We start from the raw sequence: 14,275 nt of genomic DNA, 5'->3' as shown, positions 1-14,275 counted from the left end.
GTTACCGCACCTCAAGTGGAAAAAAAAAATTTTAGTCTAGACGTTGACCTGTTTTGACTTTTGAATTTACTGATCAGAGCACTTTCTCAGGAAGCCTGATTACATTCAGACCATGGAAATATTAATGTTTTAACACCTTACACTGAAGCAGGTCTCACCAAAGATCAGGTCCTTTAAAGCAGTGATACAGTAAACACACATTACTTTTCCTCTTACTCTATCCTACCCCTACAGGCTGAATATGATTGAATCTGAAAGCTGCAGGTGGTCTTCCAACCCCCACAAAACTCTACACCTCAGAAAATATCTCAGAAGAAACATGTTATACAGAAATAAATGAAGAAAGCAACAACATTTTACTTGATCTCCCCAATAATTTGTCTAAATATTAAAAGGTAATTCATAAATTAGTATCTCTGTTGAAAGGTTGAAAATTTTATAGCATGATTTTTGGCAACATTTTCCTATATACCTTAGACCAAAAAACAACAACAAAAAAAAAAAAAAAAGTTATTTTATATCCTGTAACACAGAGCTTTTTGGTCTGCTTTATTGTTGAAAGACGCAGGACAGTTTAACATTCATGGTTTCAATTTTAGGATTAAGAAAAAACAAACAGTGTCTGGCTTATAGTCGCAAATGTTTGCAGTGCGATATTTGCATTACTGCAATTTAACTGCAGTACTAAGCTTAAAATACAAACATTCATATTCAAACCCTGATACCAGCTTATCAGCAGAACGACTATGTTATAGATATAAAAACGTATTAAGACGACAAGAAATGTCAGTGTTGTATCTAGTAATTAAATTCAATTGATATACAGTATATTGAAGCCTGAAACCTGAAATGATACTGTCCACTGTAGTCGGCAACATGGGGCTATAATTCCGAGGAGGTCTTATGATGTTCTGAAGAGCTCTCCTCGGGGGAAGACCACAAGAGCCCTATGTGTCTCAGGAATAGCTGGCTGGGTGACTGAGAATCACTTGAAAGCCTGTCTTAGGTTGTTGTTTCACTTCAGTACAGGAAATATCGTTGCTTTTCATGTATCGGGACAATGAAATCAATACCGTTGCGGGCATATAGTAAAACTGTGTAACAAAACTTTCAAATATTCAAACATCCGTAGGATTGGGAACGGATCTGCTTGATCTAGACTAAAAGCTGCCTCTTAAGATGGTGAACTCCTCTATATGGTGCTTATTTTTCACCTCCTGGGAAAACACTCGTGTGGAGTCTTTGCACACAGACTGGTGCCTGGAGATGCCTTCGCTTGGGCTGTAGCAACTTGCAGAAGAAGAGGAGTTGATGGAGGCAGAAGGCAATGGACAAAATGAGATCAAGAGTATAATTCCACGGCGAAATCTGGACTTATGCCACGGATCACGCTAGACGAAAAGCACATTCACATTGTGATTTGCCACCTTTTTAGTTTCACTACCAATGCAAGCTATGTGAATGCAAATTGTTTCCCTGAATATATTCAATAACTGTCTGGTTAAGTTACTGCAACAAAAATCGTCAAGACCTGACATGATTCTTTATAACCTGAACACCTGAGCAAACCAGACTACTGAAATATCTTGTGTTTGTGGGGGGGGGGGGGGGGGGGGAGTTCTTTCCTTATATTTTTCACCACCTCATTACATGTTGTTTCTATATCACATCTTGACAAAAATGAAAATGAACCTCCCTCAATCAACAAGGTAATGTAACAACTAAATGTCTTCATATATTAACATTTTGCAACTTTAGAATACGGAGAAATTACCTTATACAATGATGGCAATGACCGAATTATTAAAACAAGAGCAGATATTAAATACATTGTTTTATAAATGTGTACAGGGAATGTGAAATTACTTATTCTGACATATCAGATTATTATGGCAAAGTGACAATGTTTTTCTGTTTTCTACCTAAAATTGTTTAGGAAGAATTCCTTTAAGGAAAGTTTTCTTTGGTACGATCTTTCCGCTAAAGAAAATTCAGATAATTCAAACAACCTATTAATTCATTCATTCATTTTATGGTTTTCCCAAATGTGATTGCCTGCTAACGATTGGAGAATAATGGATAACTAGTACGTCACAGGGATTGTGTGTCAATATGGAAATTCCGAATAAAGCACAAATACCGAGGCAGTCCCTGAAATGCCATACTAAGGAAGCGTACTGGGAAGGATTGAAGTTAGACTTCGTGAACTTCGGATTGTTGTTGCAGTTGCGAGAAAGGCTTCCTCAGCTCTGCCGGCGTAGTTAACGGTCATGCAGCAAAATCTCCTGAGGACAACAGCTCTTCAAAGAGCCCTAAATACTACTGTTGGCCACATCTTAGTTTGCCGAGAACTGATGTATTATCATCAACCATGTGGGCTATTTTCATGAGAAACATGAAATATTTAGCCCCATTTTTGGAGTGCACTTGTCTATTTGAGATCTGTGGTTCTTGAGCCATGAAACAAAGCAATGGCGTGATAATTGAATGATCATATTAATGTTGAGATTTAAACCATTTGCTCCCTGTTATTGTACAGCTGAGTAATGTATCTAGGGAAAAGATGTGGCAGAGGAACCTCCAATAGGAACTACGTTTCAGTTATATCCAGGCAAAAAGGTGGATGTTATTACTTTTTGACCAACAAAAAAAAGCATACACCTTTTGTTCTGATATTGTTGCCAAAATTGAATTAACTTTTTTCAAAATGCACCAAATAAAATGCAAAACTGTGGAACTGTTGTACTTAGTTGATTTATTGTACATCAAGTGCTGAATTTATTTTTCTTTTCTGAGGTTGCCATTATTAAAGGAAATGCTGTGATGATTTTCAGTTACAAAATGGAAATGTTTATACAAGATTGTCACTGAAAAATGAAATGTGGCCAACGTTGTCACTTACCACATGTACATTGTTGTTGTTTTTATCACAAAATAAAAAAAAAAAAAAAGAAAAGAAAAAAAGTCAAATGTGTGTTTGCAGACTGGATAGAAGGAACAATGAATAACTGAATGCACACTGTATACAAAGTCACACTAATAATATTCTTGAGCAGAAACATTGTGCTTTTGGTTTTTGCTTTCAGATGCTTTGGATGCGTTTTTTTTTTTTTGTCTGAAATGGTAACATTAAATGGGAATTATTCTTGCTGGCTCCAGGTCAGTGCAGTAGGTACAGTACACGATTGCTGTAATTCTTGGGGATCAGCAATGGGAAAACCTAAAAGAGCGTCGGTTGGGCCAGCTCGGTTCAGGGCACGGGACACATCAACTATCATGACGACTACAACTAAAGGTTAAAATACACCGAAAGAGCAAGTGTGACTAAGTAAAAAGTGTGTACACTAGAAGGACTTCAGCTGGCTGCTAGCCTGATGTCACAGACATCATAAAGTTGTAAAAAGCAATACATGATGTTAAATATACTTTTCCATCGCTTGTATTTAAACTATTGGGCACTAAGTTATTAACCATAGACTGACACACTTTTGCTGAAACTAAAAACACAAGGCAGAAAAGGAAATGGTTAAATAAAATGACAGCAATATATTACCATTTCCTGATTGTTACATGTCTTAAAACAACTGTGGGCTGATATAACGACGGCCACACTGGTTTTTACTACATAAATCAACGGGAAATGCAAAAACCCAAAAACATCCTCAGGCACACCACACAAATGTCTCCACTCCAGTGAATCTGTTAACACACGGATATTTTTAGCCGCACAAAAGCATAAAAAGATGGTTGGGGGCCCCCGGCACAACACGGCGTCGCATGTGATTGTTTCCCAGGCAGCGTTGATGGCAAGTAAACCCTTAGTACGATTTGCCTCGTGGCCAAACTCCTGATCTACCCTGCTTTGGGGTCGACGCGCTCTCCGTTCTTGTGACCTGCGTGATGAAGCCTGGCTCACGTTTATGCCAGGGTGGAGCCGAGAAAGCTCAGCCGGAGCGAAGAACAGATAACCCAGAGGAGAATTCAGGGTCAGGGATGGAGGAAACAAAATAGCAGCAAATTAACTTTCCCTGCCTCGGCGTTCTTCATGCCTGATCGCTGTAAAGCATACGCTGTCAGACTGCATTCCTCTTGCTTTTACCACGGCTGAACGAAGGAGAAGAGCCTGCTAGGAATTCTGGGATGGTACACACCATAAACAAGCAGATTGAGAGGGGAAAGAGTAACACAGATGGCTGGTCTCTCTGGGAGCGTAGAACTTGGCTACAAAGGCCATCACCCGCTTGGTCTCCCAGAAGAGAGCAGAACAAAGAAAGGTGGCTCCACAGCCACGATGGCCAGCGTGAGCCTTGGTAGCTACCAGACACTCCAATGGCCAGCAGGCAGGAGGAGAGCGGCATGGAGGTGGTGATAGGAGTCATTTCTGGTGCAGAGAGCAAAGTCCTAGGGACCAAGGCTTCCATTTAATACACACAGTAAACCCGGAAAGAGAAATCACCTGAGTTCACTTGAATGGCACAGTTAAATTAACTCTACCCATTTTTGTCCAAATATGTAAAGTGATGCTTTAAAAGTGTGTGAAGCCCTTGCGTCCCTTACTTTTACCACACCGATTGATCAGAAATAGTATTTCTCATCGGACCTAACAGGCGCGTAATGACCGATTCTATGCTCATTTACAGGAAATCGTGTGTTGTAGAAAAATGGAAGTAATGCAAGTGCAAAAAAAAAATAGGAACCCCAATTGCATTAGTTAAACCAAGTAGGTCTGTAGAATCAGCAGTGTAAGTGTCAATCATTTATTCATTTTATACATTTAAGTGTTCAGGTTTTAAGTTTAATGTTTTACACAAGAATGACTATCCCTATAGCGTTCACATACTTTTAAGCAGCACTGTATTTTAAGGTAAATGACAACTACAAATTGGCAATAATGTGTCATGTGAGGGCAGCTACCCTACAGTGATGATCTCATCGTGGGAGTATCTCATGTAGGGCCCCGAGTGGTTCAACCCGAGTATCCTGCCCAACACCCTGTGCTTCTGGAAGAGGCTCCAGCCTGCTGCCATACTGCCTTAGGACAAGCATTTACAGATTGTTTTACTTCCTAACAGCTTTTAAAAATTTCAACACCTGTACTTTAACACACAGAAACATTTGCTGCAGAACTATGAAAGCAGCTGTTTTACAGAACAAAAAAAAACTGCTGAAAGTACATGAATATACTGAGTCAGTGAGCAAGTGGAACTTGGAGACACTAGATGTGCAGGGACTGGTACTTGAGAAACGATGCTGAATTGTTTTGGTAAATACATAGCTATGGGTAGATGTCTATACCATGCAAACATCTGATCAGGGTGAATATTGCTTGTGGGGACTGAGCTTTAATTTTGCATGATACAGCTGTAACTTACCTTATCTACCCTCAGGCACAAATGGCTCCGGCGTTGGAGCGTTAAGTGTGCTGCTTTATTATTGCGTGGCCAAAGTTACAGCTTTGTGGGATTTTGGTTAGCACTGGAAGGCAGCCATCCCTTGTAGAGGCTCCATAACCTCCCTGACTTGACAGCTCCCTCTAACGGCCGGCGCTTCTCTGTATGGGGAGAGCGATCCCAGCCGAGAGACACGAGCACGCGGACTAGTGCTGACCCGAAATACACATCTACATTAGAATTATGAAATTTCTGCAGTCAAGCACAAAACCTCACGTGGTTTATAAAATTTTCTGGCAGATATTGTTCTGTTGAGCCATGTGAGGGGAAACAGCATTTCCATACCCTGCTAGAGATCAGCTTTTAAATCTCCCTTTCCCCAAGTCTTCTGTTCTTGTCTACTCTGCCTATTCTTCCCATTGAAGCAACCACAAGTAAAAACAAAAACATTTACCTTAATGCCAAGTAAACATCCTCAGAATGCCAAGGGTAGCCTGTATAGCTTTGATAATGTTTTTACAAGTGTGTTTGTCAGTTCAGATTGAGGACTTTCACCCACACACACTTAGAGTGGTTGCTGATGCTCAAAAAAAACCTGAAGCTTTTTTGTATCACTTAGGAAGGGTCCTCTACTGCAAAACAGCATACATCCTTGTAGGTCCCCCGTTTGACAACTGGACTGTTTTACAAATGTACTCGTGTGCCAGAATTCTTCAGAGCCGTATATCCCAGACGAGATGTCCAAAGGGTTCGTTTATGGTCACTTGGTGAAGGAGAGCACAAACATTGTGTCCTTCCACCACTGCCACGTCACAATTCTGGCTTTGCCTCTCGAAAATCACGCTACCATACAGCAGTAGCCTCTACCAAGTCAAATCAAATCACTTTGTCACTACACCATAACCACAAGTGTACAGGTGGTGAAAATCTTTGGTGCGTTCTCTGCAGCTGTGTAGCATAAACAGTATAAACATATACACATACCTAGAGAACGATAAAGTGCAGCACATGGGAGGTAGAATGGGTTGTGCATGTGGTGGCACTATTAGAGTTCAACAGTCTGATGGCCTGCAAGAGGAAGCTGTTCCACAGCCTGCTGGTGCGGGGTCTGAAGTTGCGATGCCGTCTGCCTGATGGTAGCAGCAAAAGCAATCGATTGATCGGGCGGCTGGAGTCTCTGATGATCCTTAGTGCTTTCCTCACACGTCACCTGGTGTAGATGTCCTAGAGGGACGGAAGCTCACCTCCGCAGATGTGCTGGGCTATCCGCACAACTCTCCGCAGAGCTTTGCGCAAGTCGTAAGTGCAAACCATCACAACTTTGTATTGTCCACAACAGTAATTCTTTAGAGATGATTATATATTCTACTACATTAAAACCACACAAACGGAAAACAGTGGTTCCACTTACAGGATGAATAAACTTGCCACTTACTTGAATATCTGCCATTGGACCCAGAGTCAAAGTTGGCTCTCTGCAGCATCTGGAAAATCTGCAAAAGTGTCTAGTTATGACATTTCGCTGGTCTTCCTGTAGTTTCCTGTCTTGAGAAATAAACATACAAAACTCCCTTCTGGGATCTTTACTCCTGTGTACTTTTTCTATGCTGCTGGCCACTAACCCACCCTTTTCTCTTTACTTTCACATTGAAATAAAGAAGAAAATTACTTTCTTGAAGATATACTGTAGGAACATTGCGTTTTCCTCCATGGAGCAATTTTGTAGGTATGTGGAAACTTCCCCAACCTCCACATTCTCCATTAAAGAGCAATTCTTAAAGTGTACATTGCTTCTACCACAAACCTGTGTTCTGTCAATTAACGCACCACAATTTGTCAGCACTCTTTCAGATTATTCACAACAAATACCTATGATTACAATGTCAAAATATTTTAGCCCAAAAATGCTAAATTGGTTCTAATAGACAACCTATTTTGAATTTAAAAAAAAAAAAAAAAAAATACCATGCTGCAAATATAGTGTACCATTTTTTGTATAGTATATAACATTTAAGACGAAGTACACATGATCATTACATAACATTTGCTTCTTTATTAAGGTGCTGGTATTTTGGGTCACAAGTATTCTTCCGCCATGTCTTCCACCATGAGAAACATTCACGTAACAAGCGAGCACCCTTTCGTCTGCGGCAGGGGTGGCAGAGCAAGAGGTCTCATGAGTCAACTCACTTTTCATCCAGCTCCCAGCCTTTAGAGCCCCCGGGATGCCCCAGGTGTGACAAACTGCCCCTCCCGTCCAGAGATGGGCTAAAGGAGAGTCCCTCCTTCTGAGGAAAGTCAGTGGTCCGTAAGAGTCCGCAAATGGTGCACAGTCTCAGTATTCGGTAACATGTGTCATTGTCAGACTAGATTTACATTGGTTTTGTCCCTAAACAAAATGGTCATGGCACATGACTTGGTGACCTCACTGCGTTTAACTGGTGAGAAACCTAATTTAAAAAAGTACAGCATTCTTGTGGAAACAGAACAAATCCTGAAGCAGCACTTGCGTTCAAAAGAGGAAAAAAAAAAAAAAAAAAAAAAAAGAACACAGCAGCTTTTCCATCCACATACCCGCCTGACAGTGTGCGGGACATGGGGGTTGGTCCAAGGGGTGAAAACGCAATCTTTGAAATTATTTCCTCTAAATCCTGATGGACTCAGAGAACCAACTAAAGGAACAAAAGCAATCCTTCCCCATTACTGTGTCCTGTTCTCCCTGCATTCCTGCACACAGGTTTATTTTAAAAATAAAAAAAAACACCATGATTCAGTTTTCAAAAGTCTATTTTGAATTACAAAAAGACTGAATGACTTCTCACTACATGTGGAAAACATACTGGATTAAAAAAATAAATAAAAAAATAAAACTGCAGCACCATGGATTATAAGATCTGTATGAGTCAAGTACAGCATACCAAGCCTAGAATAGTTACGTGAAATTAAAATAAGATCAATTAAAAATACAGATCCTGACTCCAGAGTCTTACGCTATTTGAGGGGGGTGGGGAGAGGTGGAAGTTACATGGAATGATGATCTCAGGGAATGGGATTTGCGAGTGTACGGCCCTGTCTTCCCTGTATCTTTATAAACGGACAATACAAAAACGTTTAGACCGTATTGTTAAAACTTTACAAATAAACGTCTGTTACGGCAGGACTTCTTCTGTGAACCAAATCTTAAGAGAAAATATGAAACTATGGAGTTCCACACCTCTTCTTTAATAATGGTAATTTGAAGTACCAAAACAGGTACTAACATAGGGGTGACCCTAATTAGGTTTCTGTCTGCATTTCCTGTTTGCACATCGTCAGTATACAGATCTGGTAATGTAAGGTTAAATTTAAAATGTCTACATATTTGTCTAATTTCTCGAGAACATAAGAGCCCACATGTAGCCATACAAACAACAATGTACATTTCTGCAGAAAGAAAAATCAACAGTAAAAGGGTCCTGGGTTTAAAGCCAAGTCCTTGCTCCTTGGGCCTGTACATTTCCCCGCTGACCTTTATAGGTGTCCTAGTAGCTTCCCGTCTGTGTCCTTACTCCTGAACCCTGGATTTGAGGATGCTGAAACTGGCTGATGGGCGTCCCACGCTGCGCATAGTGCTGGGAGCCGGACGTCGGCAACAGCCGTGCCCCCGTCTGCAGCATCGTTTGCCCAGAACTCTCTGGGCTTAAGGTCTGCGCCTTGGGCTGCTGGGACAGCCTGGAGGCATGGGACAATGGATTTCCTGTGGTGGCAATAGTATCCGTTTTGGTGCTGATTTGGGGGAGCGAGAGTGACCTAGGGACTGAGGTGGCTGACGTAGTCAGTCCGCTGTTCGACATGCTGGGTTTGAGGTGGCTCCCGCTGTAAAACTGGGATCCGTCCACTCCAGTGGTAGTGCCACCACTGCTGCACAACTGGTGATGGTGATGCTGCTGGGCACCACCAGTCTTTCCAGGGGTTCCACATAATGTCAAGTCCACAGATGAGGGATGGTTTGGATAGGAGGGGGCTGGATTTGGTGACTGTTGCTGGGAGAGGTCCTGAGGCAGAGGACGTGAGGATAAGCGGGAGTAGTACCCCTGACCAGGGGAAGGGGTTGAGGGGCTGTAGGACCCACGGAAGGGTGATGAGGCGCTCTGCTGCAGAAAGGCCGCAGGTTCCGTTTTCTGATGAGTCTCTGATAGGTGTGACTGCAGCTTAAAACAAATGGGGGGGGGGGGGGGGCAGCAAAAAAAAAAAAAAAATGCGATAAGCAAGTGAGGTATTACGCCCACGTCTTTCTCCAGGTTTAAATATTCCCACACAACTGAGCTGTAAAAACACACTTGGTAACAACTGCAGATAGATTTTCAACTTTAAAATGTATCTCCAGCATGTGGCTGTACGTAGTTCTAATTGCACAAGATCCACATCTGGAGATATTATGTACACTGACATACAGCACTTGCCATCCAATAGCTGATATATACTGTAACAAATCATTTTGTACTCTAATCCATGAAGCTGATGAAAAGTAACAATGTATTTATTTCCCATTAAACAAGCAACAATTTAACAGCTCTTAACCAACATGGGCTTTAAGAGCATCACTGAAGAGAAACAGAGGTAATCCTCAAATTACAACATATATAATTTATGACTACGATGCTTCATCATAGCGTATAATGATGCCCACAGCATGACAACACCAGCTGGCCATGCTGCAGCAAAGCAGCCATATTTTTTTCTTGACTGAGTGTGTCTATCAGACATTTTATTTACAAAACATTTGTGATTCAATTAATCTTTAGTCAAACAAGTATTTGACACGTGCAAGAAATGAAGACTTTGAAATTAAAGGAAAAATAGTATAACATTTTCATGCTGCACTATTTAGTATACTATTATTCTATATTATTAGGTTTGACATGTGTCAAAGCAAAAAAAAAAAAAATTCTAACAAAGCCCTATTATACAACATAGCACTCAGAATTTGGTGGAAGAGCCCTCTTCTAAGTTGAGAACCACCTGTATATAACTCCTTCAAAAACCTGATAGAGCCATTCTGAGCAATGTGAAAGTGTTAGAGATGGTGAGCACCAGCACATCAGCAAAGCCCTACCTGATGGGGATACATGGAGGGACTGTGGCTGTACCTCTGGGGGCTTTTCACAGGAGACACTTGGGCACGTGACACTACCTGGGCTTCAAAACTCTCTGCATCATTGAGTTCTGCAATGGTGTAGGGAAAAGTTAAACTGTGCCACCTAAGGGGCAGTGAAACCGTACACAACTATGAATGACCTATGACTTCACTTTCTATGGATTGCAGGGAGGAAAGAATGAAGTAGTACAGGCGGTCCCGCACCAGACTCCTTATCAGCGCCAGCCTCCACACGCTTCAGCACACGCTCCATTTTGAGACTGCCCCTCAGCACTCGCTCCAGCACCCCCTGTCCTTCCCGCAGCCGCTCCACGGAGGTAGGAACCATCCTGGAAATGGCAGAATCAGGCCAAAGATGGAGAATCCTGGTGACATAATGGCAGAAAACACACTAGTCCACACATCTAACATTCCAGGCCTACCACACATGTCTTACCAATGGCTGGTGCTGTCCTGAGGCCTTGAGTGGGACACCATACTACGGTCTGGAGGACTCACCTCCTCCACCTGGGGGATGGAAGGGTGGGCAGGGGAGGAGAAACAGCTATGGGGGGAGCGGAGGCCGCTGGGAGGCTCTGGGTTGCTGGTATTACCTCCACCCTCTGGTTCCTTGGCACCCTGCTTCCTCTTGCGGTACTCTAGCAGGGACACCTGAATCCCCAGAAAAGAGGCCTGTCAGGTAGAGATCGCCAAGCTGCTCTCAGCAACACGGCAGCCTAAATGACTAACTTGGGAGGCCCCAATTTGCCAAAAAAGAAGAGAGGGAAAAAAAAAAAAAAAAAAAACACCAAAAAGATGCTAAGTACTAGAATTCAGGCACTGACTGACTTGCAGAAAGGCACCACTTCTTGTAATAAACAGGTGAACACCAGAATAATTATAGTTTTTGGTTTTTAGGATTTAGCAAGGACTAAAGGCACTTTTCCTATAAGGGCTGCAAAGGTGAACTTCTGAAAATACCCTGGAATTTCTTCCAGGTCACCATTCTTTGCATCCTGGATGCCAATGTGTCCCAGAAGAGCTCTGACCTAAAGTTGGCACAGTTAGAGTTATGCACTTGGGGAGTGAGGAAATACCAGGAGAGTCAGGGTCATCATTTGACAACTGTATCTCAAACTAAAGACTTGAAGAACAGAGGGGGGGAGGGGGGGAGAAAAAAAAAAAAAAAAAAAAAAAAAAAAAAAAAAAAAAAAGGAAAAAAAAAGGGGGGGGGGGCCTCTACACTTGAACTGGCATTCTCACACTTGCACACAGTCGTCGTTGTGACAAAACCTGTTCCATCTTAAAAAGAGAACACAAACACCACAAGCACAGATCCATCACTTACATAATATTGTTAGATTGCACAGCAGTCCTATCAGAACATGTAAAATAAAATTTTTGGAGTCTTTCAATTAATGGAGGCCTGAAACACAGAGGGTTTTGTCTCAACAGCGACAGTATTCTTGCACTTCATTCATGTTTAAGCCATTTGTTTTGCATTATTTGTTGTTGCTGGAGCTCAGTTAGTGGCAGCAGATGGCAGCACGAGCAACAAGGATAACCATCAAGAGCAACGGCACAGCATGAAGCATACGACCGCTGGAGAGCGACAGCACGTACAGGACACGCACAACGAGAAGAGGAGCCCCACGTACAAATAGGCAACGAGCAGGAAACCCAAAAAACAAGGGGAGATGACAGATGGAGCAAGCTATCTGTAGGGACATTTGGGGGTTGGGGTTCTCCAGAGGAGGGTGGGTGGGGCAACTGCAAATGTGGTCAGAGTATGAACTTTGACCCTAGCAGCTGAGCACAATATCCATCAGGACTTGGGTCAGATGGATGTTGAAAGATGGGAGAACGCATCACGCACTGGGTCACAGATGAGATGTGCTTTGAGCCTTGTCCTAACTGAGCTGAATGATGGAATGTGACCCAAACATCTTCATGGCAAGAGGAAAAAAAGGGGTGGAGCTTTCCAGGAATACTTCTGAATTGTAATGGAACATGGGTATAAAAAAATTTTCATTTTAATAATGTAATTTTGGGAAGGGTACGGGGGAGTATGCAGATGCAACAATATTCACATGCACACTTCTAAACGGAGTTAGGAAATATTCACCATATTCTGCACTGTCTTGTATTCACTTCTTACAGATAAAGCCTGGTAATCTGGCTTTCCTGTCAGCAGACTAATGGTATGCAGGTTGGCCCTCTGCCTTGAAAAAAAGTGGGGAAAAAAAAGACTTTGCAAAAGTATCAGGTGCACCGGCAGCGATCGGTCAGGCCTACACAATGCTGAGTGAACATGCAAGCGACCAGCGGAACCAGTCCACAAGGGAGGGTAAGAGAACGCTGGTCCAAGGTTGTGTGCTGGAGCTCTGGTCAGCCTGCTCTGCCTGCAGCTGCTTGAAACAAATACTCTGACCAAGATCCTCGGTCCTAGAAGGCTTAATATGGGATAAAAGTGCTGTACTAGCTCACATTAATAGTAAGCCCTCACACAGCACTATACAAAGGAATGGGTGCTGGTAATGAATATTCTATGTGCTGAGTAGAACTTCACTGGCTGCACAGTTCAGTCCTAGACTAAAGCTGTCATTCTCTTTACAATGCAACTCAGAAGAATATGGGTCAGTACCATTCATTGATATCTATATTAGACAAAACAGACAAGCAAATATGAAGCAAAGAGCACACAATGAATTAGTCTCCATCTGGGAGAAGTCAACAAATTAGTCTATTCACAACGTCTCAGGGCTTGATAGATGGACATTGGCTTTTTTTTTTTTTTTTTTTTTTTTTTTAAGTGCCCTGCTTCGGGATAAACATATGTGCCAGTAAGTGTGAGGACTTGCCTTCTTCTTTTGTGGGGGATTGCTAGGGTGTGGGGATGTTCCACTCTCCATGTAGTGTGGCTCCATGTATGGTGACAGAGGCCTTGATCCTGCCTCTAACAGCAATCCTTGGCCACCTGCAGAACTCCGGAAGGACTCTGCAGGAGAGAAGCCACCCTCAGACTGTGAGAGGCGCCTCCCACTAAGGCCCTCGCCCATGTTGGAGTTGAGGGGAGAGCAGGTGTAAATGAGGTTGAACTCTGTCCGGAATGACTGCTCCCGAAGCTGAGCCTCTGCCAACAAAGGGGCTACCCCAAAAGATTCCTGTACAACTGTGGGGGCATCCTCTGTTGCTGCGGGGCTCTCCAAGCTGGAGGGAAGGGAGAGGTCAGGCAGTGCCGCACGTGGCCCGTCCAGGTCTGGGCGCAAGCACGGCTACACCGGGGGGGATGACAATGAAACAAAATATCAGCACATAGCATTCAGCCATTTCTGGTGCTCCTGTAGACAAACACTTCTTTTCACAGACATTTTGTAGAATCCTTTGAGTAACTGCTACACTGCAGGCTGCAATTACCTCAGGTGACAATGACTCTGGCCTGTGCACGGGGGATGCCTCAGGGGATGAGATATTCTAGAGGAAGAAATGGGCATAATGAACCTTTAATAAACTGTGCAAAAAAAGTTCTTAAATACTAAGGTGCACAGTACGAGAATGTAAAACACTGGACCAATGCCAGCCTAACCAGATAGTCAGAAGTACTATGTTTATGCAGATTCTGCACCCTAAAACTGTTCCTGACTGCTCCCTTGGGATCACAAATCAACAACAAGCCACACAAACAAATCCAAACTCTAGAATCTGCACAAGATGGTTCATTTTAAACAGAACAATTTTAGATGCTTTTCTCCAAAGCAGCAAGCCGTGC

The 14,275-nt window shown here is 42.6% G+C and overlaps 1 protein-coding gene across 4 annotated transcripts in view; it reads right to left on the bottom strand.

The window, feature by feature from the left end:
* Positions 1 to 7,427: 7,427 nt before the first annotated feature.
* Positions 7,428 to 14,275, bottom strand: part of setd5 (SET domain containing 5) — a 29,939-nt gene continuing 23,091 nt past the window's right edge. For 2 of the 4 annotated variants that reach the window (XM_018725882.2, XM_018725884.2), the window contains exons 19-25: positions 13,924 to 13,980; positions 13,368 to 13,781; positions 12,632 to 12,724; positions 10,964 to 11,178; positions 10,732 to 10,856; positions 10,486 to 10,595; positions 7,428 to 9,580 (exon numbers count right to left, since the gene is read on the bottom strand). In XM_018725882.2, coding sequence (XP_018581398.1) covers positions 8,912 to 9,580; positions 10,486 to 10,595; positions 10,732 to 10,856; positions 10,964 to 11,178; positions 12,632 to 12,724; positions 13,368 to 13,781; positions 13,924 to 13,980 — 1,683 coding nt within the window. In that variant the 3' untranslated portion in view covers positions 7,428 to 8,911. The remainder of the gene's footprint in view (positions 9,581 to 10,485; positions 10,596 to 10,731; positions 10,857 to 10,963; positions 11,179 to 12,631; positions 12,725 to 13,367; positions 13,782 to 13,923; positions 13,981 to 14,275) is intronic. The other 2 variants (XM_018725883.2, XM_018725885.2) reach the window with 2 other exon arrangements.

Source organism: Scleropages formosus, chromosome 22, assembly GCF_900964775.1.
Source record: "Scleropages formosus chromosome 22, fSclFor1.1, whole genome shotgun sequence".
Classification (NCBI taxonomy): Eukaryota; Metazoa; Chordata; class Actinopteri; order Osteoglossiformes; family Osteoglossidae; genus Scleropages; species Scleropages formosus.
This window is presented reverse-complemented; position numbering and strand designations above follow the sequence as displayed.